This window comes from Phocoena sinus, chromosome 7 (genome assembly GCF_008692025.1).
Source record: "Phocoena sinus isolate mPhoSin1 chromosome 7, mPhoSin1.pri, whole genome shotgun sequence".
NCBI lineage: Eukaryota > Metazoa > Chordata > Mammalia > Artiodactyla > Phocoenidae > Phocoena > Phocoena sinus.
The window spans coordinates 56,279,005-56,304,453 of NC_045769.1; the positions used below are offsets into that span (position 1 = coordinate 56,279,005).

At 40.1% G+C, this 25,449-nt stretch overlaps 1 protein-coding gene and 1 long non-coding RNA gene across 3 annotated transcripts in view; one reads left to right on the plus strand and one right to left on the minus strand.

Annotated features, from left to right (window-relative positions):
- Window positions 1-25,449, plus strand: part of PDE11A (phosphodiesterase 11A) — a 421,332-nt gene that overhangs the window by 386,598 nt on the left and 9,285 nt on the right. The window contains exons 18-19 of the mRNA XM_032637562.1: window positions 2,559-2,633; window positions 7,959-8,042. Of these exons, the coding sequence (XP_032493453.1) occupies window positions 2,559-2,633; window positions 7,959-8,042 (159 nt within the window). The remainder of the gene's footprint in view (window positions 1-2,558; window positions 2,634-7,958; window positions 8,043-25,449) is intronic.
- The window catches only part of LOC116756701, an 85,726-nt gene continuing 76,649 nt past the window's right edge, over window positions 16,373-25,449 (minus strand). The window contains exon 3 of one of the 2 annotated variants that reach the window (XR_004350738.1): window positions 16,373-19,281. This is a non-coding gene — a long non-coding RNA (uncharacterized LOC116756701). The remainder of the gene's footprint in view (window positions 19,282-25,449) is intronic. The other variant, XR_004350739.1, reaches the window with a different exon arrangement.

The following is a 25,449-nucleotide window of genomic DNA, read 5'->3' on the forward strand; positions in this document are numbered from 1 at the left end:
AGTACTTGAAAGGAAAAAAGTTTCCACATTGAGATTATAGAACGAAGAGGCCCAATGGCCACTTGTAGGTGGTCTTCTCGGTCACTGATATAAATATTATTTTATTTTTAGGATTTGAACTTCTGCCGACCAGTGCAGAAACTCATGAGGTCAGGGAAATAAAACACAAAACCATCTTTTTCCAAATGTTTCCATCAGAAATCTTGTCACAACTCTAAACTGTAGATCTCATTTGTGTTTGTATCTGAATTGAATAGGTTAGGTATTTTCAAAACCTTACTCACTTCTAATAGGATTTTAGGAAACAGTTAGACAAAAACAGTAGAAACTTATTTTAAGAATAGAAATATATTTCCAATTTCCTGGATGTTGATTTTTTTAAAATTCCCTTTCAAAATGTGTTTCCATTGGTATATATTTCACTTTGCCTTCCTCACACACATGACTCTAAGCATGTGGGTTTCCCCAGTCAGCCCCCAAGGCCTGATTAGCATCTCAATTTCCTTTTTTTTTTTTTTTTTTTTTTTTTCTTTTTTAGCGTTACGCGGGCCTCTCACTGCTGTGGCCTCTCCCGTCGTGGAGCACAGGCTCCGGACGCGCAGGCCCAGCGGCCATGGCTCACGGGCCCAGCCGCTCCGCGGCATATGGGATCCTCCCGGACCGGGGCACGAACCCGCGTCCCCTGCATCGGCAGGCGGACTCTCAACAACTGCGCCACCAGGGAAGCCCTCAATTTCCTTTTTTAATAAAAAATTCAATCAGGAGCCATTTAATAGTCCTGATTGGGATTTTAAGTACAGATGAAACAGTTGTACAAGGTGAGCTGTGAAAGAAGCTCAGGGGAAATACCCAAGACCACTTTAGAAAGCTCAAAGAAAAGGATTTTGTTTTAATTTCTTTGCTTTCCAGGGGCTACTGACCTCTGCAGGACTCCCACCTTGGGGTGACCTCATATGCACACGTGCATTCTTTAGTGCAAAAGATCCACCTCAGAGGATTCTGAGGGAGAGTTATGGGAACTGAATAATGAGGCCAGGTCCTTAGGGGACCATTTCTTCTCAAAAGGAAGGCCAGAGACCAATGAGAGAGGCCTGGAGTGCTAAAGTGAAAGGCAGTGGCAGAGACTGAAGAGAGACAAGTGAACCAGGTCCTAGAAAGATTGAGTCAGTTCCAACTGGTTTTATGCTGTTGAATTTTTAAAATGTTTAAAATCTGAACTAGCCATTCTATTTTTTAATAAATGACTGCATACTTGCTGCTCTCAGATGTGTGTTGGGTGTTAGATGTTGTTAAGTTTTGGCAATGGTTACCATTTATGGTTGACAAATCTCCTGAGAGATATACTTTAGGTAAATTATCTTGATTCTCTGCACTTGACCAAAATTCAACCACTCAAACCTTTGCCAGACCTAAAAACCTCATCTTTACAAGAGCCTGGAATAGAGAAAAATTAGTCTGGGGATCCAGATCTTCTTGCCATCAAGTTGTCTGGTACTTCTTTTCTGCTCTTCCAATATTTTGTAATCCAGCTAGTTCACCTCAGAAATATCCTAGATGTACATCATAGTGTTGTTGAAAACACCCGTTCAGCACTTATCTGTTACATCAGTTTGCTTCCCATAAAACTATCAGTAGAAGCACAGGGCTTGGGGAAGAAGAAAATCTCTGTAAGCTTGACCATGATCAGTAGCTTCTGACCATCCGCACTAATGGATGAAAAGTAGAAAAATATGTGTCCTTACTTTGGAAAAAATCTCTGTGGTTTGGGGTAGAACAGCCATTCCATTGTGCTGTACCAACTAGAACCCACCATAAATAAACACTGTTATTTAGTACATGGATTGAGACAGCCTGAAGACCAAATCACATTCTTCAGACTATATCATAACATACTGTAAAAGTCTGGTATGAACAGTGAATCTAGCATTAGTTCTGCCCCTTGACTGATGGCTACTGTAGGAAGTAAGGGGTGGGCCCTGGGTGTATCCGTTCCCGAGTGCACATAAATAGTGGTAGGGTGATGTGGTTAAGGAGTTTTTGTGATGGCAAGATGAAACCAAACTAAAATACAGGTATGCGACAAAGTAAAGAATCTGCACAGAAACAACCGAAAGTTGGCTGAATTATTATTACAAATATAGTATAATAATATACTATAATAACATCAGTTATTATTAGGTTATTATTGCTTCATTTTTCTGGATAGAACATTTCCTGCTTTGAAGGTGGCAACCTTGTGCCTCATGTGTATATATAAGCTCTACTGTCAGATGGTCTATTGGCATGTGCTTAAGGATACATTGCAACTGTACTTCAATTCTATTTCAACAAAAATAAATTAAAAAATATTGCACAAGTTCTTCTGATTAAAAGGAAATCAGTTTCATTGATTAAATTCTATAATACCTTCAAACACAAAAGATTAATGTACTCACTCATAAGCTTTTTAAATGATTGTCTGTCTTGAAGATAGCTACCATACACATAAGCCAGAAATAACTTCTGTGTCTCGTGATGAATTACACATACCTGTCAATTTAAATATTTCTATGTTTCAGGTGGCTGAACTTGTAACCAGCGAGTTCTTTGAACAAGGAGATCGGGAGAGAGCAGAACTCAAACTCACTCCTTCAGTAAGTTCTTCCTTTTTTTATAACGTATTTACCCTTTCAAATGACATTTTCAAAAATAACTTCAAATCGCACCTTGAAAATGGGAAAGACAGAGAATGGATTTAAGGAAGCACTCTTAAAAGTTTAAAGCTTTAATTGAACTTAGATGCTAAACACTCTTATTCCCAGGTTTCTGTTTAACAGGGCTGATCTACTTAACAAGCATTTCCTGTACTCCCACAGTGGGAGAAGTAGGCGCAAGGGAGGATCGCAGAGTAGTATTTGAATAACTCAAAGCCTAGGACTGGCATTTCATATGTAATCAGTGGCTACTTTGAAACAGAAATACAGAAAAAAAATAAAGGCAAGCAAGCTGTCCAGCCTTGGTGGGCTAGAACAGGCAGGTGCAGTAAATAATGGATATTCTGGATTTTACTTTCCTATTTTGAACTTTCCAAAATCCCAAAAGCAAATCAAGTCTCTGTTTCTTTTCCTTTTTTGCGAAATGAAAAGTTGTGTCTGGGGAACTAAGTTCTGCTGATTGAAATGCTATTTAGAGTGGATTCATCCATTCAATTATTATTTGAGAATGCTTACTGTAGGCTAAGGATGATTCTGTTTTTACTAATCAGGAGACAAAGACATAAATGCCTCAGTCACCACCCTCAAGGAGAGGGCGGCCTCTTTATTCTTAATGAATGGGTAGCTTCAAACATATCACCCAAAGACTCAAAGAATGGTCCAGAGTATTCTAAAGCCTGCCACAGCACAGAAGATTCATTGCAGCTCAAGGAATGTGTTAATTGTCAAGAATGTCTGTTTATGAGGATTCAAATCAACTCAGTTTTGAATATTTGGCGTTATTTATAAGATCTTCAAGTTTTAAAACACCTTTCTTTGCTGACATTTAAAGACAAGGAAAAGCAGCAGAACTAGCTCCTAGCTTAAAGAACTCACAGACTTACTAATTTTGACTATCCTTTATTTGTTGTTTACCTACAAAGGTCAGAAAGACTACATAAGTTAAAACACCCATCAATTATTTTAGTTTCCCAAGCAATATCTATTTATACTGTTTTCAACACATCCCTTTGTTCTTCTTTGGTGATGTCACCAAATTTGGTTACAAAATACAGATACTAGATTGGGATACATAGTTTAATGTGTAAAACGTAGCACAACTCAAATTTCTGTCAGCTATATGTATATCTATTTTCAAATAAAAGCTTTTCTCCTCTTTAAAAAACTGTTTCAGAGGCCTCCTCTGAAGGGTTTACAATGCAGCAAAACCACAGGTTATTTAATTAAATGAAAAAAATATGAGTCAATTGACAGCATTGGCAAGCTGGCGGGTGCAGTGGTGCAGCACTAAGGAATTTTTGTAGGCTCAGGTAGGGGTTTTTCTGGAGACATAAATGAAATTAATTTTGTGGTGGATACATAGCTATAAGTGCTGCTTTCTCCCCACAAAAGCCTACTTAACACGGCTGATGACTATCTCCTCAGGCCTAACTGCTGTGGCAGGGCTATCCCACATTAGTGCTTTTCCAGAAATGTCTGGAAATGCACACACCCAGATTGGACACCTGCTGTGCCCATTATTTCATGATATTTAGGAATAAAATTGTCCAAGAGCCCTTTCAGGTGTCATAGTCCTAAAGGTCACCAGAGTAACTTCATGAAGACAAAGGCTAATCTGGGCAACATCCAGATTAATACTGGAAGCAGTGAGTCAGTTAATAGCACATGCTTGAACACCTTCAAGTATCAGGCATGAAGCTGGACACAGTGCATCCAGCCATGAGCAAGGCACCATCTTCCCTGCCCTCAAGAAGCTTGTCAACTGCTGGGAAATATAGACATTAAATAAATAATCACCAATAATCAATTATAAGATGCAAAATTCTGTAAAGGGAAAACACAGGACAAAGTGGTATCTCACATACTCATCAAACATTTGTTAATAAGTGACTAGTCCAGAAATGACCCCTTACAGTTATGGTCAACTGATTTTTGGCAAGGGTGCCAAGATAATGCAATGGGGGAAAAATAATCTTTTCACCAAATGGCACAGGGACAACGGGATATCATGTGCAAATGAAGATGGACCCTATCTCTCACCATAGCCTAAAATAAACTCAAAATGTATCATAGACCTAAATGTTAGAGCTAAAACTATAAAACTCTTAGAAGAAAGCAATATAAATCTTCTGGATTGGATTTGGCAATGGTGTCTTAGATATGATATCAAAAGCACAACAAACAAAAGATAAAATAGAGAAATTGGATGTCATCAAAACTTAGAACTTTGTGTGTTGAAGGACACTATCAAGAAAGTAAAAAGACAACTCACAGAATGGGAAAAATTATTCACAAAGCATATATCTGATATGGGCATAGTATCTAGAATATATAACAACTATTGCAACGTAACAATAGAAAGACAACCCAATTTTTTAAATGGGTAAAGGATCTGAATAAACATTCCCCTAAAGAACATATATAAATGGCCAATAAGCACATGAAAAAAAATGTTTAAAAACATTAGTCATCAGGGAAATAAATCAAAACCACACTGAGATACCACTTCACACCCACTAAGATGACTATAATCAAAAAGACAATAACAAGAGTTGGCAAGGATGTGGAGAAATTGGGACTTTTTGTACATTGCTGGTGGGAATTTAAATGATGCAACTGCTTTGGAAAACAGTTTGGCAGTTCCTCAAAACATTAAACATTAGAGTTACCATGTGGCCAGCAATTCTACCTCTAGGTATAGCCCCAAGAGAAATGAAAACATACATCCACACAAAAACTTGAATGTTTGTTGTAGCATTATATATAATATCCAAAAAGTCAAAACAACCCAAATGTCCATCTACTGATGAGTGGATAAATAAAATATGGTATACAATAATGATACAAGGGAATATCATTTGGCAATAAAAATGATTGAAGTGCTGATGCATGCTTACGGGGGTGAACCTTGAAAACATTATGCTAGGCGAAAGAAGCTGGCCACAAAATACCACATATCATATGATTCCATTTACATGAAATGTGCAAAACAGGCAAATCCATAGAGGTAGAGAGTGAATTAGTGGCTGCCTATGGCTTGGGGGGTTTGAAGAAGAATGAAGAGCGACTGCTAATTGATATGTGATTTTTTTTTCCTTGGGGTGATAAAAATGTTCTAAAATTGACTGTGGTTGGACTTCCCTGGTGGCACAGTGGTTAAGAATCCACCTGCCAATGCAGGGGACACAGGTTTGAGCCCTGGTCCTGGAAGTTCACATGCCACAGAGCAGCTAAGCCCATGTGCCACAAGTACCAAACCTGTGCTCTAGAGCCCGCGAGCCACAACTACTGAGGCCGTGTGCCACAGCTACTGAAGCCCGCGCGCCTAGAGCCCGTGCTTCACAACAAGAGAAGCCACCGCAATGAGAAGCCTGTGCACTGCAACGAAGAGCAGCCTCCACTCGCTGCAACTAGAGAAAGCCCGCGGGCAGCAGTGAAGACTCAACACAGCCAAAAATAAAAATAAATAAATAAATTTATTTTTAAAAAATTGTGGTAATGGTTGCACAGCTAATTGTGAATATACTAAAAAGCAGTGAATTAAAAAAAAACATAACTATAGGACTTCCCTGGTGGCGCAGTGGTTGAGAGTCCGCCTGCCGATGCAGGGGACACGGGTTCGTGCCCTGGTTCGGGAAGATCCCACATGCCGCGGAGCGGCTGGGCCCGTGAGCCATGGCAACGGGAGAGGCCACAACAGTGAGAGGCCCGCGTACTGCAAAAAAAAAAAAAAAAAAAAAAAAAAAAAAAAAAAACATAACTATATACTATGCACCAGAAACAGAGTCATTAAATAAATTTAAAAATCTCAGATAACAATGAGAACTAGAGAGGATAAAACAGAGTAATATTTTTTATTTTTATTTATTTATTTATTTTTGCGGTACGCGGGCCTCTCACTGTTGTGCCCTCTCCCGTTGCGGAGCACAGGCTCCGGACGCGCAGGCTCAGCGGCCATGGCTCACGGGTCCAGCCGCTCCGCGGCATGTGGGATCTTCCCGGACCGGAGCACGAACCCGTGTCCCCTGCATCGGCAGGCGGACTCTCAACCACTGTGCCACCAGGGAAGCCCCAGAGTAATATTTTTTAAAGGAACGTTTTGGACCAAGATTCATGCAGTTCACAAGAACCAGCCCTTCCTCCAGCATATTTCAGAGTCTTCTCCAAATGACTAGTCCTCCTTCCTGATATTTACATTTCACCTTACAATCAAGGATGAACAGAGCCCGTAGGAGACGGTGACCTCCTCCCTAATTTGGAGGTATTTCGCTCAGCGGCACCCCTCTATCTTCTGTGACCTCAGCGGCTAGTGATTTGGGCCCCACCCACTCCCACCCTCGTTCCTAAGTCGGAAGGATGCAGGATTTCTCAACATATCTGAACCAAGGAGATGTCGTGAATCTGCCCTCACAACCTATGTGAACGCCGAAATGATGTAGATGCCACATTTTATTTAGAGGAAAGATGAAACCTACTGTAAGACCACAGGCAGGGCAGGGTTGCTTCTTAGACCCTGACCTTACTCCTTAGGAATAAAGGGAGGGACAGTCTCACTGGCGTAGAACAGGCAGTGTTTGTCCGAGGACTCTATCTCAGCCATCCAGTTCCAACTGATTGTCTTTCTTTTTATGTCTGCCCAACGGAATATGTCACTTCTTTTTCTCTAAGTTTTCTAAACATTATAATATCATAACGTTTAAAGGCTGGGAATGAGGAGAGAATGGGTACCTGCTCCCATCATCCATCCAGTGATAGATAAAAATTTAGGAATTTATTCACGACAGGACCTTATTGAGAAACACAAAATTGTCCCCACCCTGAAAAATTAATACAAATAATTTCTATTTAAAATGAAATTGCTTTTAAGGATCTTTTCCAGTCTATCCCACCCTCTCTCGCTATAAAAATAAAAGCCTGCACTATTTTTGTAGCAAAAAAACATCTCCCCTTCCTTTGACTTGTACCCAATTCCCAGTGACCTGATGACTTGATTTAGTGGCAGTTACCTATAACTGAAGACAGATTTTGGCCCCAAGGAGTTGCATGCTATAAAGTTCAAATAAATTCATTTAAAAATCTCATAAAAAGAGGCGAAAATACTTTATTTCTCATCATAGATAAAGGAAAAGAAAGTACACGTAAAGATTGATTGTCATTTGTGAAGTGTTCAGTTGGTAAAAATCAAATCATTGTGACAAAGTGTTTGACAAAGCACCTGTAAAAGACTCCAGTGTAATAAAGCAAGGTTCTCCTCCCCCATTCTAGGCTATTTTTGATCGGAACCGGAAGGATGAGCTGCCTCGGTTGCAATTGGAGTGGATCGATAGCATCTGTATGCCTTTGTATCAGGTAATCATGACTTGGGGGGGTCTGTGTGTCCTGACCGAGCCAGGAAAGAAGAGTGTGTATACCGCACTTTCAGAAGTATTAGTTTTAGGACACCCTTCCAGGGTATGTGTGTTGCCTAAAAAGGTTGCAGCTTATCTTTTCTCAGATTTCTGATTGGTCCCCTAGGAAGATTTGGTACTCGGAGGCCGGAGACCCGAGTTCTCCTTAGGCCTCAACTCCCTCATCTATAAACCAAGGATTGTAATATTTCATCTCAGTATTTCCCAAACTGTGCGCCATGGGACATAAGTATCCACCCATAACTTTTCAGAAAAAGCTCTCAGGCCCAATAATTAGGGAACCTCTCCTGCACATTAAAATACTGAAGGCTCGGAGAAGTCCTTTGGAAAAGAAACACGTTTAACCTTGATTAATTCTGAATTTCTCAAACATCTGACCATAGAAATCTCATTCAGTTTTTTTACGTTTTTCTTTTACTTTTATTAATATCGTGTTAGACATGAGAGTTCCATGAAACATGGTTTTCTGCTCTGACCCCATGGTCTGGGCCACAGGGTTTTGAAAAGCCCCTTCCATCTTAAGCCTCTGTCTGAGATGCATGACAAACGGCAACCACTGAACCCTGAGCAAGGCGCACTCCCTGTTTCCAGCCCTGCTGCGTGAGTTTGGGACCCTGCTCCTGGCAAGGAGACTAGTGTCATCAGCTTTGAATGTTCACACTCCACTTTTTGAGTAGAATTAGGGCTGACATGGGTTAACACTCACAGTTTAGTGTGCATTGGCTTTTAATTCTGCTTCTAAGTATTTGCTTTCATGTGTAAAACCTGGCCAGTTCTTTACCCCCTACCTACCTCAATCAGACTGAGCTGCTGTTTTAACTTCAAAGTGAGAAACACATGCAGGGAAAGCAAAACGGCTTCATTTCTCACTCTAACTCCATTAAAAACACAGTATTGTTTTTTAAGCACCTTACAACCATTAAGTTTCAGGCTTATCTACCACTTCACTTTCAGCACTTTTAGAGACTGCTGAGCCCTGTCACATTACTCTAAAAAAAATAAAAGTAAAAAATAAAAAAACCTAGAATACTGTCTTGAAGATGGAAATGTAATTTTTAATGACTATAAGCAACAAAAGTTCTTATTTGTATTATATTATCCATTAAATACATGACAGCATAAAATCAGACAAGTAAAGCTTTAAAATAATCTAGAATAGATTCTTTTAGTTATATATGGGACATAATGCTCTTTTATTTAATAATGAAAGTTTGGATGAAAAATCAAGAATGATGTCTACGATATCATAAGAGGATCCTCAACTCTCTTTTCTCCCATCTGTGTCTCCCGCCCTCACTCCTCTGGTGTCTCTGAATAAGCTGGGTCCGCATGTGTAAGGCCCATTGCTGTTGTGTCAGGTATACCTTGCTTTGCTAAATTGACCTTGACCACCCATGTTGAATTATTTTTTAACATTATTCATTTTGCTGTGCACACTTAGGCCATAAATGAGATGAATTCTTGAAATTAATAAATTCCTTTTACTGTGGGTAAAGCTTAGGAGGATGAAGACATGTATTTGTGGGGCTGATAAATTTTTGGTATTAGTCTGAAAAGCTACTTTGGAATGAACCCAACTCCACACACCCTTCCTGTGTGATTAGTTACTGTAAATGCTGGAAAGGACTCTCGTGTGCTTTTCCATGTTAATTTAAGTGTTTCATTACTGGTTCACAATCATTTGGGCTTACTTTTATACTTCCCATTAAATACTTTGAAATCTTCAGGTTAAAAAGGAAGTTACTTGAATTTCAAATGAAAATAGCAGCTTCCAGAATTTAAGGAGTAATATCAACCCATCATATTATCATTCCTGATTTTTCACATCTGTTTTACTTTACTCCCTATCTGTGATATTAGATACACCTGCTATTTTTAGCCACAGGAAATTGACATATAGAAAGCTTAAGTGACACTCCCACCAAATTCGCTTTGTCCTACTCATCTGTGGCCTTGGTTTTGATGTAATGGCCTTTCTACTGCCTCACTTCACCTCTGCTGGATATTGTCCCACAATCTTTTCTTATTTAACTGGGGAAAGTCATGGCATTTAAAGAGGAATGTGGAAGGAGCTGTTTATAAAAGTTCATATTCATACCTGCTGCTGGATCTTCTCAGTGAACAAAGCATGAAAATCATGCTCTTTTTAAAAATTCCTTATCATCACTTATTTTTTTAATCTCATGGATTTCTTTTATAAATTCTTTAAATGCTTTATAATTTATATATATATATATAAAATATATATAATTTTGAAACCAACATTTCAAAAAGCCCTCAGACTAAAACCTTGCAGAGTGACTTTAAGTATGCCCCTTGAGAGTCCTCATTTTGTCCCATCTCAAGCAGTTGGGTGTTTTTTTATTATTTAACTGTGAGAGTTAATGTGAGATTATTTAATTTCACATTAACTGTTGATGCTCCAGAAAGGTAATGGAATCCCTCAGTGGGCAGGAATCACCATGAGTGCGAAGACACAAAATCTTGAGGAAATGACTCACAAAGCAAGGAAGGTCCCTCCTATGACACTGGTCAAATGTCAAAATGTCTGCAGGAACTCAGGTTGTTGCTGAGAGATCAGTTTGGGGTTTTTAATGTGAAAGTGCAGTGATAAGGAGTCTGAGAGGATAGAGGCAAACGGGAAGGTATGCAGATGGCATGAATCCCAGACTGTGAGAGGTGACATAGTCTGCGTTATGGAACAAAAGAATCCAACGTGGCTTTGCTGAGTCAGGCTGGGCAGAGGGCAAAAGGATACAGAACAGTAGCTATGAGACCAAGAGATGTCCTTGTAATGGCCAGGGCCCTGCTGACCCCAAGGTGGGGCAGGTTTGGGTGGCAAGAAGCCTCATGTAGAGCCTGAAGCAAAATGATACGTACATCACGACGAGGACCCCCCTTGCAGGAGGAGCAGTGTGGAGAGATGCGGTCCAGCAAAGGCAGAGGCCAAACAAAGGCACTGTGTGCCTGAGGCTTCTGGGCGCAGCCTGGGACAGGACGGGGCTTGTGGAGGCGAGGGCGGAGGGGCAGCCAGGCAGTAGATGCAGATATGGTTTCAGTGCAGCTTTTTGACTTCTTTGACTTTCACTGGGTAAATCGGTTTCATTTCATGGTTTTGAGAGGGTTGTGCTTGGTCAAAGTAGATCAAGCTCTTTCCACTTTCGCTCCAGTTGGCTGAGTTTTGTCTCTCCTCCAAGCAAAGAGTAGATTATCAATACTCTCTGGTGCCTGAAGGGCTGTTTATAGGTGGGGACCCACAAAAAGTACACTGGTACATTTTGGGTGCCCGTTACACTTAAAATCAAAACTCTTACCTCTGGGACAACTTCAATTTTCCAATCTGTGCCTGTGTTGAGGAAAAACAAGGAGGACCCCCCAAACCCCCGAAATCTATTCAATAAGTTTCCTAAGCAATCTAGCAATTGACTGAAAGTGACTGGCAGAAAATATGTAGATATATCTAATAAAGTAATAGGTAGGGAAAGAACATGCAGAGAACAGTCCCAGACCCATGGATGATTCTATAGTAGGGAGATGTGACATGCTTATATACATATGTTTATATGTGAGTATAAAATTCTCCAGAACTTGCTCATCTTTTTAAGCTTATGATTCCAAACTTTTCCTTAAAAAAAAAATAGAAAATTGTCCTGACAGGCAGAAGTCATGATTTATCTGTGACAGCATTTAAATCAGGAAACATATAGGAAGCCAAGAGTGGGCAGGGAACCATCAAAGCGTGTTCTCCCAAGAGAAGACTAAAACCCTAGTTAGTTAGCTCTGTCCTAGCAGGGTATCTCCGAGGAATATATTGACATCTGATTCCTGTGCTTTCTGCTGTCTTTGCACCCCACTGGGGATCCATTAGCCTGCTGCTCAACATCTTTGGAGGAATAAAAAACAAAAAGAAAGAACGAAGAAAAAAAAAAAAACAGGCACCATCAAACTTTGAATTCACTGCTGCACCAGCCTTAGGGATAAACAGAATACCTGATGTGGCAGCGTCACACTCAGCCTCTCTTTGCGATAGTGGGCAAAGTTTTTGCCCTTTATTTTCATTCTCAACTCAAACCTCAGTGTACCTAGAATTTCAATGATACACTGTAAATCATTATAAATCTTCTGTTTGTTAAGGATTGAGGGATTTAATTTTTATTATGAACATAATCAGATTTTCAGCTCATCTCAAACTGGCTCTTGATTTTGGAATGTTTGACAGATAATGAAAACGGCTTGACTTGGACAGGATCTAGCTGGAATAATTCTCTCCATTAAAAGAAGAGTTAGGCAAGAGTGTTGTCTCTTTATAAAAATGTCATGGGGTTTCTGCAACAGGCAGGGTTTCTGAAGTTATGATAACAGTGATTTTTGACTTTTTTTCTGCCTTCAGCTGTAATGGTTGTTTTGGAAAATGCATTCTACCTGATGCAGTTATTAGTATGCTCTCTGGGGACTTCCCCAGTGGTCCAGTGGTTAAGACTTCGCCTTCCAATGCAGGGGGTGTGGGTTTGATCCCTAGTCGGGGAGCTAAGATCCCACATGCCTTGTAGCCAAAAAACCAAAACATAAAACAGAAGAACAAATTCAATTAAGACTTAAAAAAAATTTTTTTTTAATATGCTCTCTGAAAAGAAGGGAGGAAAAAGAATATTTAAAATATAGTTGAAGTTGTAGAAACTGGGAGTTAGAATTGATAAACTGGAAAAGAGGAAGGTACTACTCCAAGACAATTTTTCTGGATACCAATAAAAGTACTTCAAAAACAACTCAATGTTCCCCAGATGGCTCAAGCCTTGTGTTCAATTTTTTTCAAAAAAGAAAAAGTAGTGAGCTACAGAGTGACTAGTTAAAATATAACATCATCTCCTCTTAAAAACCTACAAGGAATGGAATGTGGTTAGAGAGGGAAACAATTTCATCCCATACTTCAAAAAAAAGTAGGACACCACCCAAAGCAGTTTCCTGTAAATGTTTGCTGTACGACTTCTAGTATTCCTGTGAATGAGAGAAAGAAATAGTTGAGGCTGATTTCTTATTTGCCCTACAAAGGGGGGACATATATGGAATGACATCATATATAACTCGAAAAACTCAAGAATAAAGAAAGAAAGGGAGGAAGGGAGGGAGGAAGGGAGGAAAGAAGGGAGGGAGGGAAGAAAATAACTTCCTATATTCTCTATAATTTATATTTATCTGGCTCCACCTTTTCCTGGTGATGGGCAGGGGGGAGGGCAGTGTTCAGGGACTGGTACTTAAACTTGACAATTAAAGTATCTCAATTCCTTCCGGTTAAAACAAGTCCTTGGGAAGACTAAAATGTGAATTGTTCCCAGTCAGAACCATTTCTTCTCCCTAGCTGACATCCAGGTGCCAGGAGAGCTCACCTGTCTTTGTGAGGGTTCCGTGACTGGGGGGAGAGGGACCGAGTGCACATGCAGCCTCTGGGGTCAAGGCTCTGGGCGTGATGCCGAGCTAGCCTCTGGTACTGTGGGGTGGGCGCAGTGAGCACTTCGTGGAGGGCCTGACCACTGGCTCTGGCTGCTGCAGACCCCGGTCCATGCAGACCATGGCAAGCCGCCACCAGCTTCCTGCTCAGCTGGTTCTCTGCCATTGCTCAGCCTGCAGGCACGCATGAACCCCCAGCTACTTTCTCTTCACCCTGCCGTCCACACAAGAGCTTCCTCGGTTCTTGCTAATATGCCGCCTGGGTAGTGCCAACTCGTTCTAGGAAAGTTCTGTCATTTTCCTGCTCTGAGATTCAAGAGACAAGCCTTCCCCTCACCCCCAGGGTTCGACCCCCAGGGAACACAGAGCCAGGACACTCACTTCTGATCCCATTCTCCCCCCCTCACTCCCTTTCTGTCTCTCTCCCTCCTCCTCCCCTTTCTCTAACACCCAGAGTGGAAAGTTTTTGAATTTCCTTTTCCTAGTTTAATTGGAACTCTCCTTATATAGTCTCCTCTGTGCTCCCCACTCCAGAACTTTGTACTCAGACTTGATGATTTGACCTAGCCAGGCTCGGTTCCTAAGAGATAGAGTTCTGGAATTTAGAAATCCCTTTTCTCACCACACAAAGCTGGCATTGAGAGTTATTCTCTCTGAAAGCTAGGTGATGATAGTTCGCTGTTTCTAGCTGGGAACCACCGCTTGCCTGGGGGAGGAAAGCCTACTGAGCTAATGGGTGGGAAGCCACGGGCATCACGATTCAGGCAGAACGAAAATACATTGGTTTAATATTTTCAAATTATTGTCCTTGTTACATATGCTATACCCAAATCTGAGTGCTGATAGGAAAACCTGTTCAAAATTTTCTATGTGCTATTAGTCAAGTACAAATGGAAGAGAAATATAAACATTCAAAAGTGTCAGTTTTATGTAGTTTATACCCTGTCTTCCAAACTTTTGCCAAAATGATCTTCCTTTTTAAAAAATATCAGATCATGGTATCTTCCTGCTTAAAATCCTCAGGTTACTACCACAATCTATAAGATAGCTTCCAGATTCCTGGGGTTAGCCCTCTCATTCTGAGGCTCCCTGCCTCTTGGCCTCATCTCCTGTTACCCACGCACCATTTGCCCCAAAGCACAGGACTCACGAACCCTTTTGTCCATTTTGCCTTTGCTTATACCTCCCTCCCTCTTCTTTCTGCCTGGAAGAGGGCAGCTCAAACTGTCACCTCCTCTGTGAAACCTTTACTCCTCCTCAGCATTTCCACTCTATCTCTTCATAACCACACGCAACACTCTGTGTTGTGGTCATCTTTCTGTCTGTCTTTTCTGTCTTTCTTCCCTGTTAGACTAGTTTCTTGGGACCATCATATTCTTGGTACCCAGAATGGTGCCTAAGTATATTCAAACTGCTGTTTGTTGAATAGAGTGAAGAAACAGAAGAGTGAACGATGAGACACAGGATGCAGAATTAATAAGCAGTGGAATGTACGAAGTAGGGTTATAATGTCATTTTAAATTATCATCTGTAAATATATAAAACCTCTCATCAGCGTGTGCACTGTTATATTCCTGCCCCGTAATCTGAAGTATATGGCCTATGGTGTCTTCTTAGAAAGTGGTTTAGTTCTCATCATGGTGAATTGGTCCTTAATTCTAGCATAAAAGACCAGTTTTATAGCCATGAATTTTTCAGGGCTTTGACTTTTTCAACTAGGAAATACATGAAATTTTCTTTTTTCCAGCATTGGCAGAAAATATAGTCTTCTCATTATTTTAGTATTCAAGTTGATAGGGAGAGCTAGCACATATACACAGATTTCAAGCAATATTATATATTATCTAAAACACTAAATTATCATGATTAAAATATAATTGTTTGACTTAGAAGACTTTTCAGATCCTTTAGTGCCTAACAGTTATCAATACAAACACGAAATAACAATGTGCTCTATAGGGTGAAGTGCTGAATAGCCCAGAGGGCTCATTAAGAGAAGAACATTAAAGTTCATGTCGCTTCCTGCATCAGGCATGGTATGTGGCTGGTGAAGGCATTTCACACCCTTGGCTACATCTCAGAGTTCTTCCTGAATATCTGACATGCCAGGCTGTTTGATTTGGTGAAAGTTTTCCCACCTCCAAAAAATGACTTTGACTTGATAAAGCAACCAGCTCTGTATACATTTTCTTGTAAATAAAATGGACTTTGGTTTATTTCATGCAGCTTTTAAAAACCTGTTCTTTATACAGTAGGACTTAATTTCTATTCATATGCATTTTATGAGCTCAAAACTGCCATCATGAATCTATATTAAAACGCTGGAATCAGGTAAAAAAAGTTACAATATACTCCCTAATAAGGCTTTTTTTTGGGGGGTGGGGGGCGCGTTGGTTCTTCGTTGCTGCGCGCGGGCTTTCTCTAGTTGTGGCGAGCCGGGTCTACTCTTTCGTTGTGCTGTGCTGGCTTCTCTTTGCGGTGGCTTCTCTTGTTGTGGAGCACAGGCTCTAGGCATGCAGGCTTCAGTAGATGCATCACACAGGCTCAATAGTTGTAGCACATGGGCTTCAGTAGTTGTGGCTCACGGGCTCTAGTGCACAGGCTCAGTAGTTGTGGCGCACGGGCTTAGTTGCTCCGCGGCATGTGGGATCTTCCCGGACCAGGGCTCGAACCTGTGTCCCCTGCATTGGCAGGCAGATTCTTAACCACTGCGCCACCAGGGAAGTCCCCTAATAAGGCTTTTGAGGGTAGAATTTAAGATAAGATCTATTTCTCCCTATCCAGCTGACCAACATAAATAACTCTTTTTTTTTTTTTTTTTTTTTTGCGGTACGCGGGCCTCTCACTACTGTGGCCTCTCCCACTGCGGAGCACAGGCTCCGGACGCGCAGGCCCAGCCGCCATGGCTCACGGGACCAGCCGCTCCGCGGCATGCGGGATCCTCCCGGACCGGGGCACGAACCCACGTCCCCTGCATCAGCAGGCGGACTCCCAACCACTGCGCCACCAGGGAAGCCCCTAAATAACTCTTTTTAAAAGTGTTTATGCTTTGAAATCACGAAGCTAAAAATCACTTAACCGCAAGTCCATACAAGGCTTGGAATGTCGTCTTTACTTAAGTTACTTTCTAGTTCCTCAAGAAAGCATATTTTAAACGTGGATTTATGTCTTCTTCATGGCCCTCTCTTCTGTGACTCTCTAAAGAAGAAAAAGGAAAGAAGGAAGAAAGGAAGGGAGGGAAGGAGGGAGAGAGGGAGGGAGGGAAGAAGGGAGGGAGAAAGGGAGGGAGGAAAGGAGGGAAGGAGGGAGCGAAAGAGGGAGAAAGAGAAGAAAACTTGCATTTTTCACTAGGAAATGAATCAAGTCCTCTTTTAAAGACTGTTTTTTGCATTCTAAGTGCCTCTCCAAAATCTCTGCAATTTAAAGTTCATTTGAAGGGTCAGCATTGTTTTTGCTGCTGGGAACTGAGGCATGAGATAAACATAAAGCATTCTTATTACGCTATTGCCAAACAGAATCCTCTGTATTATTCAAAATGTCTCCTAAGAGAATTCAAGGAGGCAATATCTGGATCCTCAGCTCTCACTATTCTTATATTTCGTTAACAGAGCCGCAGCCGTAAAAATATTAAATAAATCACTCAAGGCACATTGCCTCATCTTAGCGAGCAGATGTGCTCAGAGGGAGCCAGGCTCTCAACCTCATGTACAATGAACATGGCAGCCCAGCTGTTGAGTCTGGTAGCCAGGGTCTAAAACGAAGTTAAAGACTTCTATCTGACTGAGTTTTTGGAAAAGAAGTTCAGTATTAAAGCCCATAAGAATTCAAAGGTATCCTTATGCATACTTTTTCAATAAGCAGACGTTTATTGAATACTGACTATAGTGGCCACTAGATAGGGCTTAAATTTTAAAGTTTACAAAGCGCTTTTACATATACAATGTAATTTTACCCTAACTCTGTGAAGGAAGAAAATACTTCATTCTGAATCCTATAATGTCTAATAGTCTAAGTTTTATAAATGAGGAAACTGAAACCTACAGAAGCTAATGGACTTAACCAGAGTGAAGCAGTTAATACACAGCAGAGCCAGAATTTTGAAGCCAAGTCTTCTCAGCCTTACTTTGCTGCTTTTTCCCACTGCACTGCCCTGAGGAAGTGAAAGGCCATTCCATTAGTCCGGCAGTGCTCTACCTCTTTAAACCTCCCATTTACAAAGTAAAACTCTGAATTCTTCAGAGGGGAGGATACAGGGATCTGAGTAGAGATTCCAGGGAGAGTAATTGCTAGAGCACCGAATGGGCTACTGTAGGTTCTGTTCAACTGGTTACCAGAGAAATACTTTCTCAGAAAGACCTTATGTCAAATTGTCCTTGACCAAACACTTTCACCGGTAACTGAGTTGATGTTGCCAGTAAAAGATGGTGGATTGACCTCCATAATTTATTCCACATCCTTCTGAGAATTCCATTCATAAAATAATATAGGAATTTTTTAAAGATATAAACTTTCTTACAAAATGGGAGGAGCCTGGAAGAATTTTAAGGAGCATGATAGAAAAAGCCTACAATGCCTTGAACAGTTTGTAAGTAAGGGTATTAACAACGTGCGATTGAGGACCGGGAAGGAAATGAGGAGTACAGGAGAGAAAACACATGGCCTCAGAGCACACCTAAATCGTCAAGAGCAGACTGTGGGTAGAAGGAAGGACTCACATTCTCTTTCTCCTGTGATGCCCCTTCATACTGTTGTCCACATGCAAACACGTTTTCATCCAGGTACACCAGTGTATTCTGCTTTGGCCACTTAAGATAAAGTTCAAACATGCTTCCACATCCTTAACATAATTTTCATATTGTCCTTTGAAACGGCAGCCTAATATTCCAAACAATGACTTGTCATAATTTATTCAGTCATTGCCTACTTTTTTTGGTTGTTCTGTTGTTGTTTTTGCTAAGTGACATAATTCTAAAATGAGTACCTTTGTTCAATATTTTATTGATTATTTAATGCTAAAGTGTGATTAGAAATAATAACGTTGCATTTCTTTAAAAAAAGATATAAACTCTCAAGGACAACAGAATGTGAGAGGGCATAAGATATCCTCAAATATTGGAGGCTGGAAAGGAAGTTATGTCCCAGGATGTCTGCAGAAGGGGACATCAACAGGAAGAGAGCTGATCTGTCTTTCAGAAGGAACAGGTTCAGGACTTTAAGGGTCCAAGTTCAGCCAAGAGGGGGTCTAATTAATTTCCTACAGCTGCCTAGCAAAATACAAGAAACTGGGTGGCTTAAAACAACAGAAATCTATTCTCTCACAGTTCTGGAGACCAGAAGTCAGAAATCAGGGTGTCAGAAGAGCTGGTTCTTTCTGGAGGCTCTGCAAGAGAATCCATTCCACGCCTCTCTCCTGGTTTCTGGTGGTTGCCAGGAGCCCTTGGCGTTCCTTGGCTTGTAGCTGAATCCCTCCAATCTCCAACTCTGTCTTCACATGACATTCTGCCCTGTGTCTCTGTGTTCCTGTGTCTTCACATGGCCTTCTTTTATAAGGAGACCAGCCTTTGGATTTAGCTCCATATGCTCAGCTTTCTTTTCACGGTGATCACCACTGGCTTGAAGGCTTGAATGAAAATAACTCCACTCTGCTGCTTTTTTAACACCTTTGGCCTTACAAAGTGACTTTCTTCTTGGAGCAAGTAGAATTGAGGATAGTTAATATCAGCCTTTCCAAGAGTCTGAAACAAGGGAGATAGAGTATGTGGAAATGCTTCGGGAAAAGTAAACATTACATGCTAAAGCCCTCCATACATGTGAGCCATTATTCTTGTTATCACCATTAATATCATCTCTAAGCTTCAATAGCCTCTGTTGGAAGTTTGGATAGTAAATAGCCAAACTGCTGGTCTCACTAAGGTGTAGTGCGTCTATAACAACATTTCCTGAGCACTTCTTATGTGCCAGGCACCAGACTGACTTTACAAGCATTATCTGATTTAATTCTCTTAGCAATATCAAGTTAGATACTACTATCATCCCCCTTTTCAGATGAAAACTGAAGCTACAGAGTTTCGTAATTTGCCCAAGAATACACAGATATTAAGTGACAGAGCTTAGATTTTTTTTTTCTGCCTTCAAATCTGGGCTTCTAACCGATAGGACCTTACTGCCACCTGAGATGATGTGTGAGCAGGCATTAATGTTATACAAACCTCAGGTCCTTATCAGGTTCCCTGAAACAGAAGCAACACGCTATTGTAATACCAGAATGTTCATCTAACAGTGAGCTTGCAGATCATCTGTAGATGAGGGAAGTGAAACCTTGAAAGGTCACCCGTGACCTGGCTTGACGGTGGCAAAGCTAGGTTTAGAAACCAAGACTTCTGACCTCCAGTGTAGGGTTTGTCTCAAGATACTCTGCCACGAACATATTGAAGCATATTGTCTCCAAGTGTTCAAAGCTATCCCGAAGGGACAGTTTAAAAAGGAAATCTATCTGAGTGGTGATGCAGATTTCAAACACACAGAAAGCAGATGGAAGCAGGGAGTTTGCTTTGAAGGACAGCATAGTGAACCAAGATGCCTCTAAGAACAGGGGAAATGGAATGAAAAGTCAGCAAACAAGGTAGAAAAGACAGCCCTGAGAGGGCCTGAGAAACTGAACAGAAAATCTGAAGGAAGATAAATGGATAATTTAACAGCCATTCAGTTTTTAAGAAAGACAAAGAACAAGCTACATTGCATCAGAAAAGGCCTAGAAATGATGATGAATGGGGCCCTTCAAATGAGTGGTGAACACAACAGAATCACAGTCGCCTGCACAATTCCCAGCTGAGGGCAAATTTGAGGAACTAAATAAGGATATGAGACTGATACGGATTGAAGAGTTTTTCAAAATCTGTTTAATGTCCAGGCAGGGGACATTGATCGCTTTTCAGAGGAAATGTTTAGGATCAATGAGGTAGTCGGCCCTTACTGGAAAGTGGATGGAGGGAGGGGATTTACACACAACATTAGCACAGCGTGCATTAAGGTACTGAGATAATTTTTGAATCATGGTGCAAAGCACTATATTATTTTGATCTTTATGAAATAATTATTTCTCTTTTTTATCCTTGTACTCGTAAGCTTTCTTTATCAACAATGAAATGACTTGCTATTGAGTAATTCTAACACATGATCAAAAGTTGCTAGTTCCTTTATCAGTTCATGTTACACTTTTAAGTAGAATATTTTATTGTTAAATAGTTTATACATGCCCAGTGAACAGAATTCAAAAGGTCCAAAAGGCACAAAAGTATTAGAGAAAAGTGGTCCTCCCTCACACTCCTGTCCCCAGGTCACGCAGGTCCTCTCCCTCAGGGCAACCACTATTAACCAATTTCATCCAAAAACAGTCTATACAAAAGCAGAAATAGTGTTTTTGGCTTTTTCTTTTATTGGGATATAGTTTGTGTATAATACATATATGGACGTATACATATACATGTATGTGTGTATATATATGCACGTATACACATATATGAACAGTGTCTATCCTGCTCCATACCTTGTTTTCTTACACTTAATATATTTTTGAGGTCACTCCTTTTCAGTGTCCATATAGCAGCTGTCACATTTGTTTTGATGGCTGCAGAGTATTAGATCGTAAAGATGTAGAATAAATTATTTAATCAATAATTATTATTTATGAACACTGATGTTGTTTCTAATAATTTGCTATTGTAAACAAAGTGCAATAAATATTTTGTAAATGCATCATCTTCATACTTTATTTGTAGGACAAACACCTGGAAGTGGAATTAGTGGGCATTTGGCATATGGGTATTTGAAATTTTGATAGGTATTGCCAACTTTCTCTCTGTGGAGTCTGAACCAATTTATATTTCTGCCAGCAATGGCTGAGGTGCCTCTCCTTCTACAGTCTTACCAAGACAATGTGTTATCAAACTTCTTGAATTTTGCCAATATGATGGTGCAAAATCTATCTCATGGTAGTTTTAGTTTGTATTTTCCATATCATAAATGAGTCTGATCATATTTTTAGTACAGATTTATTTACTTAGGAGCCATTTGTATTTTTTTCTGTAAACTCTCCATATTTTTGCCCATTTTTCTATTGGGCTGGTGGTCTTTTCTTATTGATTTGTAGGAGCTCACTATATATTAAAGAAATAGACCTCTATCTGTAGCAAAAGTGGCAAATATTTTTCCCAGGTTGTCATATATCTTTTCACTTTGTTTATGCTATACAGAAATACATTGATTTTATGTAGTCAAATTCATCTTTTTTTTTATGGCTTCTGGATTTTATGTCATACAGATCATGACTTTCCCATTACAAAATTATAAAAAATTTTAGATTCTCAGAACTTCTTTTAGTATTTTATGGCTTCACTTTTTTATATTTATATCTGTGACTCATCTGGTTCTGCTTTATTTGATTGAATGTGAAGTGTGAGGTCAGATTCCAACTTTAGTTTTTTGTTGGCTACCCAGTTGTGCCATAAGTTTTTGACTAATCATTTTCCTTATGATTTAAAAGGTCACCTTTATCATATACCAAATTCCCTTAAATTTAATTCTATTTTTACTTTTTCTATTCTGTTGTATTACTCTGTCTGCCTAATCACACTCTTTTAATTAATATTGCTTTATAATATAGTTTAATGATAAGCCTAGTTTCACCTTCCCCATTACTCTTTCAGTATTTTCTAGGTATTCTTATTTTTCCATATAAGCTTTAGAATTTAGCTCAAACACAAATCTAGTTTGTCTTCTTATTGGGACGCTTATTTAATCTTAAATGATCAATATCTGAAAGTTAAATTAATGTAAACCTTCCTAACATTGAAAAGAAGAAAAGCGTTGCCTATTAGGAAGTTTTTGTTCATAAAATTCTAATGTTCCCTTCCTTAAACTATACTTCAAAAATTTAATTAAAAAAACATTCAGAGTATTGGTCCTGTTGTCCCCACACATACAAACTTTTCCCATATCTTAGTCTTTGGGAGAGTTAGCAATGCAATAAAGCCACAATAACATACCTTCCATCAGATCTTAAAGGTGACCCTTTCTTTGGACAAAAGGCCAGTGAATGATACACCCGGTGGTATGTGTAAAATACCCCTTTCTTTGTCTTCCTATTCTTTCTCCTCAAAATCTTTCTTTATTATGTTGTAAAATTAAGAAAAAGTAGGTTCTCTTACCATATGGAGAGAGACCAGTAAAATAATAGAGGATTTTTGCCCCCAAGGATGTTTACCTAAAGACAACACATCTCTCGTGGATTCTTTGGGTCTGGTTCGCTGTCGATCTGGGGCACTGGGATGCAGAGACTTTGATGGTTCCCTCTCTGTCTCAAATCTGAGCCCTGTTTGGTGCTGGCATGAGGACCACCTTTAAACTCTCACAAGAAATGCTCAGGCATCATCAGATTTGCATGGCACTCCCTAAGCAGTTCATTAGTACAAATATTAGCTAAAAAATAGAAGGGCAAATGATAATAGGGTATTCTAGAATCCATTCTAGGAGGTACCATGGTAGCTTACTGAGAACACCATTCACACTAAGGGCAAGGGATTCCACGTTTGTAAAACCCTCTCCCACACAGGCATCCTAGCCATTATGCTTGGAGAACCCTAGGGCTCAAGGCATGTGATGTGAGAAGTATACAAAAATATATATAGTAAACGAATGCTTGCACCTCAAAAAATAAATTTTTAAAATGGTTCTTTTTACACATTGAACTTTGCAAAAACAATAGATTATATATGTACATATATATGTGTGTATAGATATATATGTATATATATATGTCTATATATATATATGTATATATATATGTCTATAAAATCTCAAGTGGCATAGTTTCACCAGAAAACATTCCAGTGTATGGAGAGGTGGATTGTTACCATGTGGCTGTGTTTTACTTACATGTTCCAACCACCTCTTACATGAAGCCCCATTCATCAAAGGCTGTGGCTTCTGGGTCAGCAGCTATTCCTTCCAAGTCAGATGTTGCCTACACAGTGAACATGACTGATTAGCTACCAGTGTGCTCTGAAAACCCGACCAACAGGATAACCTAGGACAGAATCCTAGAGGGGCTCATTATAACAGAAGAAGCCGTCTCCTTGCTCCTGTGTACAGGAGCCATCTTTAGGCCTGCCGTGATTTACCACTTAAAACCTTTATTTTCCCAGGGTAGGCTTGAAAAGAGGAGTCACAGATAAAAGATTCACTATCTACACCTAATGTTTGGGAGGTGGCGTGAGGCTGCCTCCCTCCTGTGAATTTGTCCTGAAGCAGTGCCGAGGACACTAGAACCAAAAAGTTGCTCCAGTGTCCAGACGCCATAGTCAAGTGTGAGACATGTGTCATCACCAACATCCCACTGAGATCCCTCATGGGAAGACACCACGGGCTTTGTCCTCAGGCAGGCCTGAACTGACGTTCCAGCTCTGCTGTATACTTACCCATGTAAACTTTGGCCTTTTTAAGTTGATTTCCGCAGTCTCAGGTTCCTTATCTGTCAACAATACCAATCTCTCTGCATTGTTGTGAGGTTTAATGAGCTCCCATCTGGATAGGCCCCAGGATGGCACGTGGAACACTGGACACATTCAGTACTCAGTAGTTATTAGTTCATTTTGGCAAGGTGTGTTTTACTCTCTCTCACCGAGAGCGAGTGAGTGGCCTTCAGAGTAGACTCGGCCCACGGACATGTCTCATTCAGTTGAACACTGTTTATAACGTGTAACATATCCAGTTTGCCAAAGGCCCCACCATTCCCAACTGTATCATGCAGCCTATTTCATTCATCAACTTTACTGGCCTGGCCCGGTGGACATTGTATTTAAAACTCTTGCCCTGTATTATGGAAATAACAATGCCGTTAATCCAAGGAGATTAAAATTCCTGCCTCATTAATTCCTAATGTTAATCTCATTTGTAAATATCATTTTCCACAAAAGAATCCCTTGAACATGTAAATAAAATAAGCGAAACAAGAAACTTGAGAGATTAGGAAGGAAATGGAAAGGGAAAGAAAAGAGGGAGAGAAAATTTCAATAAAGCATTTTTACTTTTACAGTCACTATTAATCTGCTTCAAACCTAGGAAAGAAAATGATGTCTTCCTTTCTAAGTTATTAGTAGTACTGTAATTAGCTTTCAGGAGATTAGAATTGATGCTACAAACATCAGTGTTATAGCTTGGCTAGACTATGCCCTTAGGATTCCGATTACAGATCTGAATCATTCTTACATTGGATTCTAATGAGCTTGCTTGCCCTCCTCATACTAAGTATTACCTCTGTGGCTTTATCATCTTTACTGCTAATTTGGGTAACTCACACTATTTAGATTTTAAGCTCTCAAATATCACTAACAAAACAGAAAGATCTGACAATATTTTTTGGCATTTGCAAAAATCAGACATAGCCAACCTGTTACTGCTGAATAGATACTACAACTGTTACTGCTGTAACAGATCTGCAGAGTTAATATCACATATAGAAAAATAGTTTTCTCAACTGGAAAGAGGCTCTCACCCGATGTGATAAATGTGGAGTGACACTGAGCTTCCACTAAGGAGAAAATAACAGCTAGTTGCTGTTTTTCCTTTCTGTCTGAGTTCACCTGGTCCTTAGGAAAAACGCAGGCTAAATTGATGCCGTCACCCGGGTCCTTTGAGTCCTCCTTATTGGAAGCCGAAGTCCCGTAAGTCAGCTGACTTTGCCACCAGGGGGAGTTGGCATCCTCTGTTGGGGTCTTCTGAGTCCCCATAGCATGGGCGGTTCAGACTCAGCAACCTTTAAAACCTTTTAAAGAGTCTGTTTGGCAGACTGGGGGTTCAAGGAGAAGAGAGATAAGTGCTAGCTGGTCCCTGACTCTCATGAACTT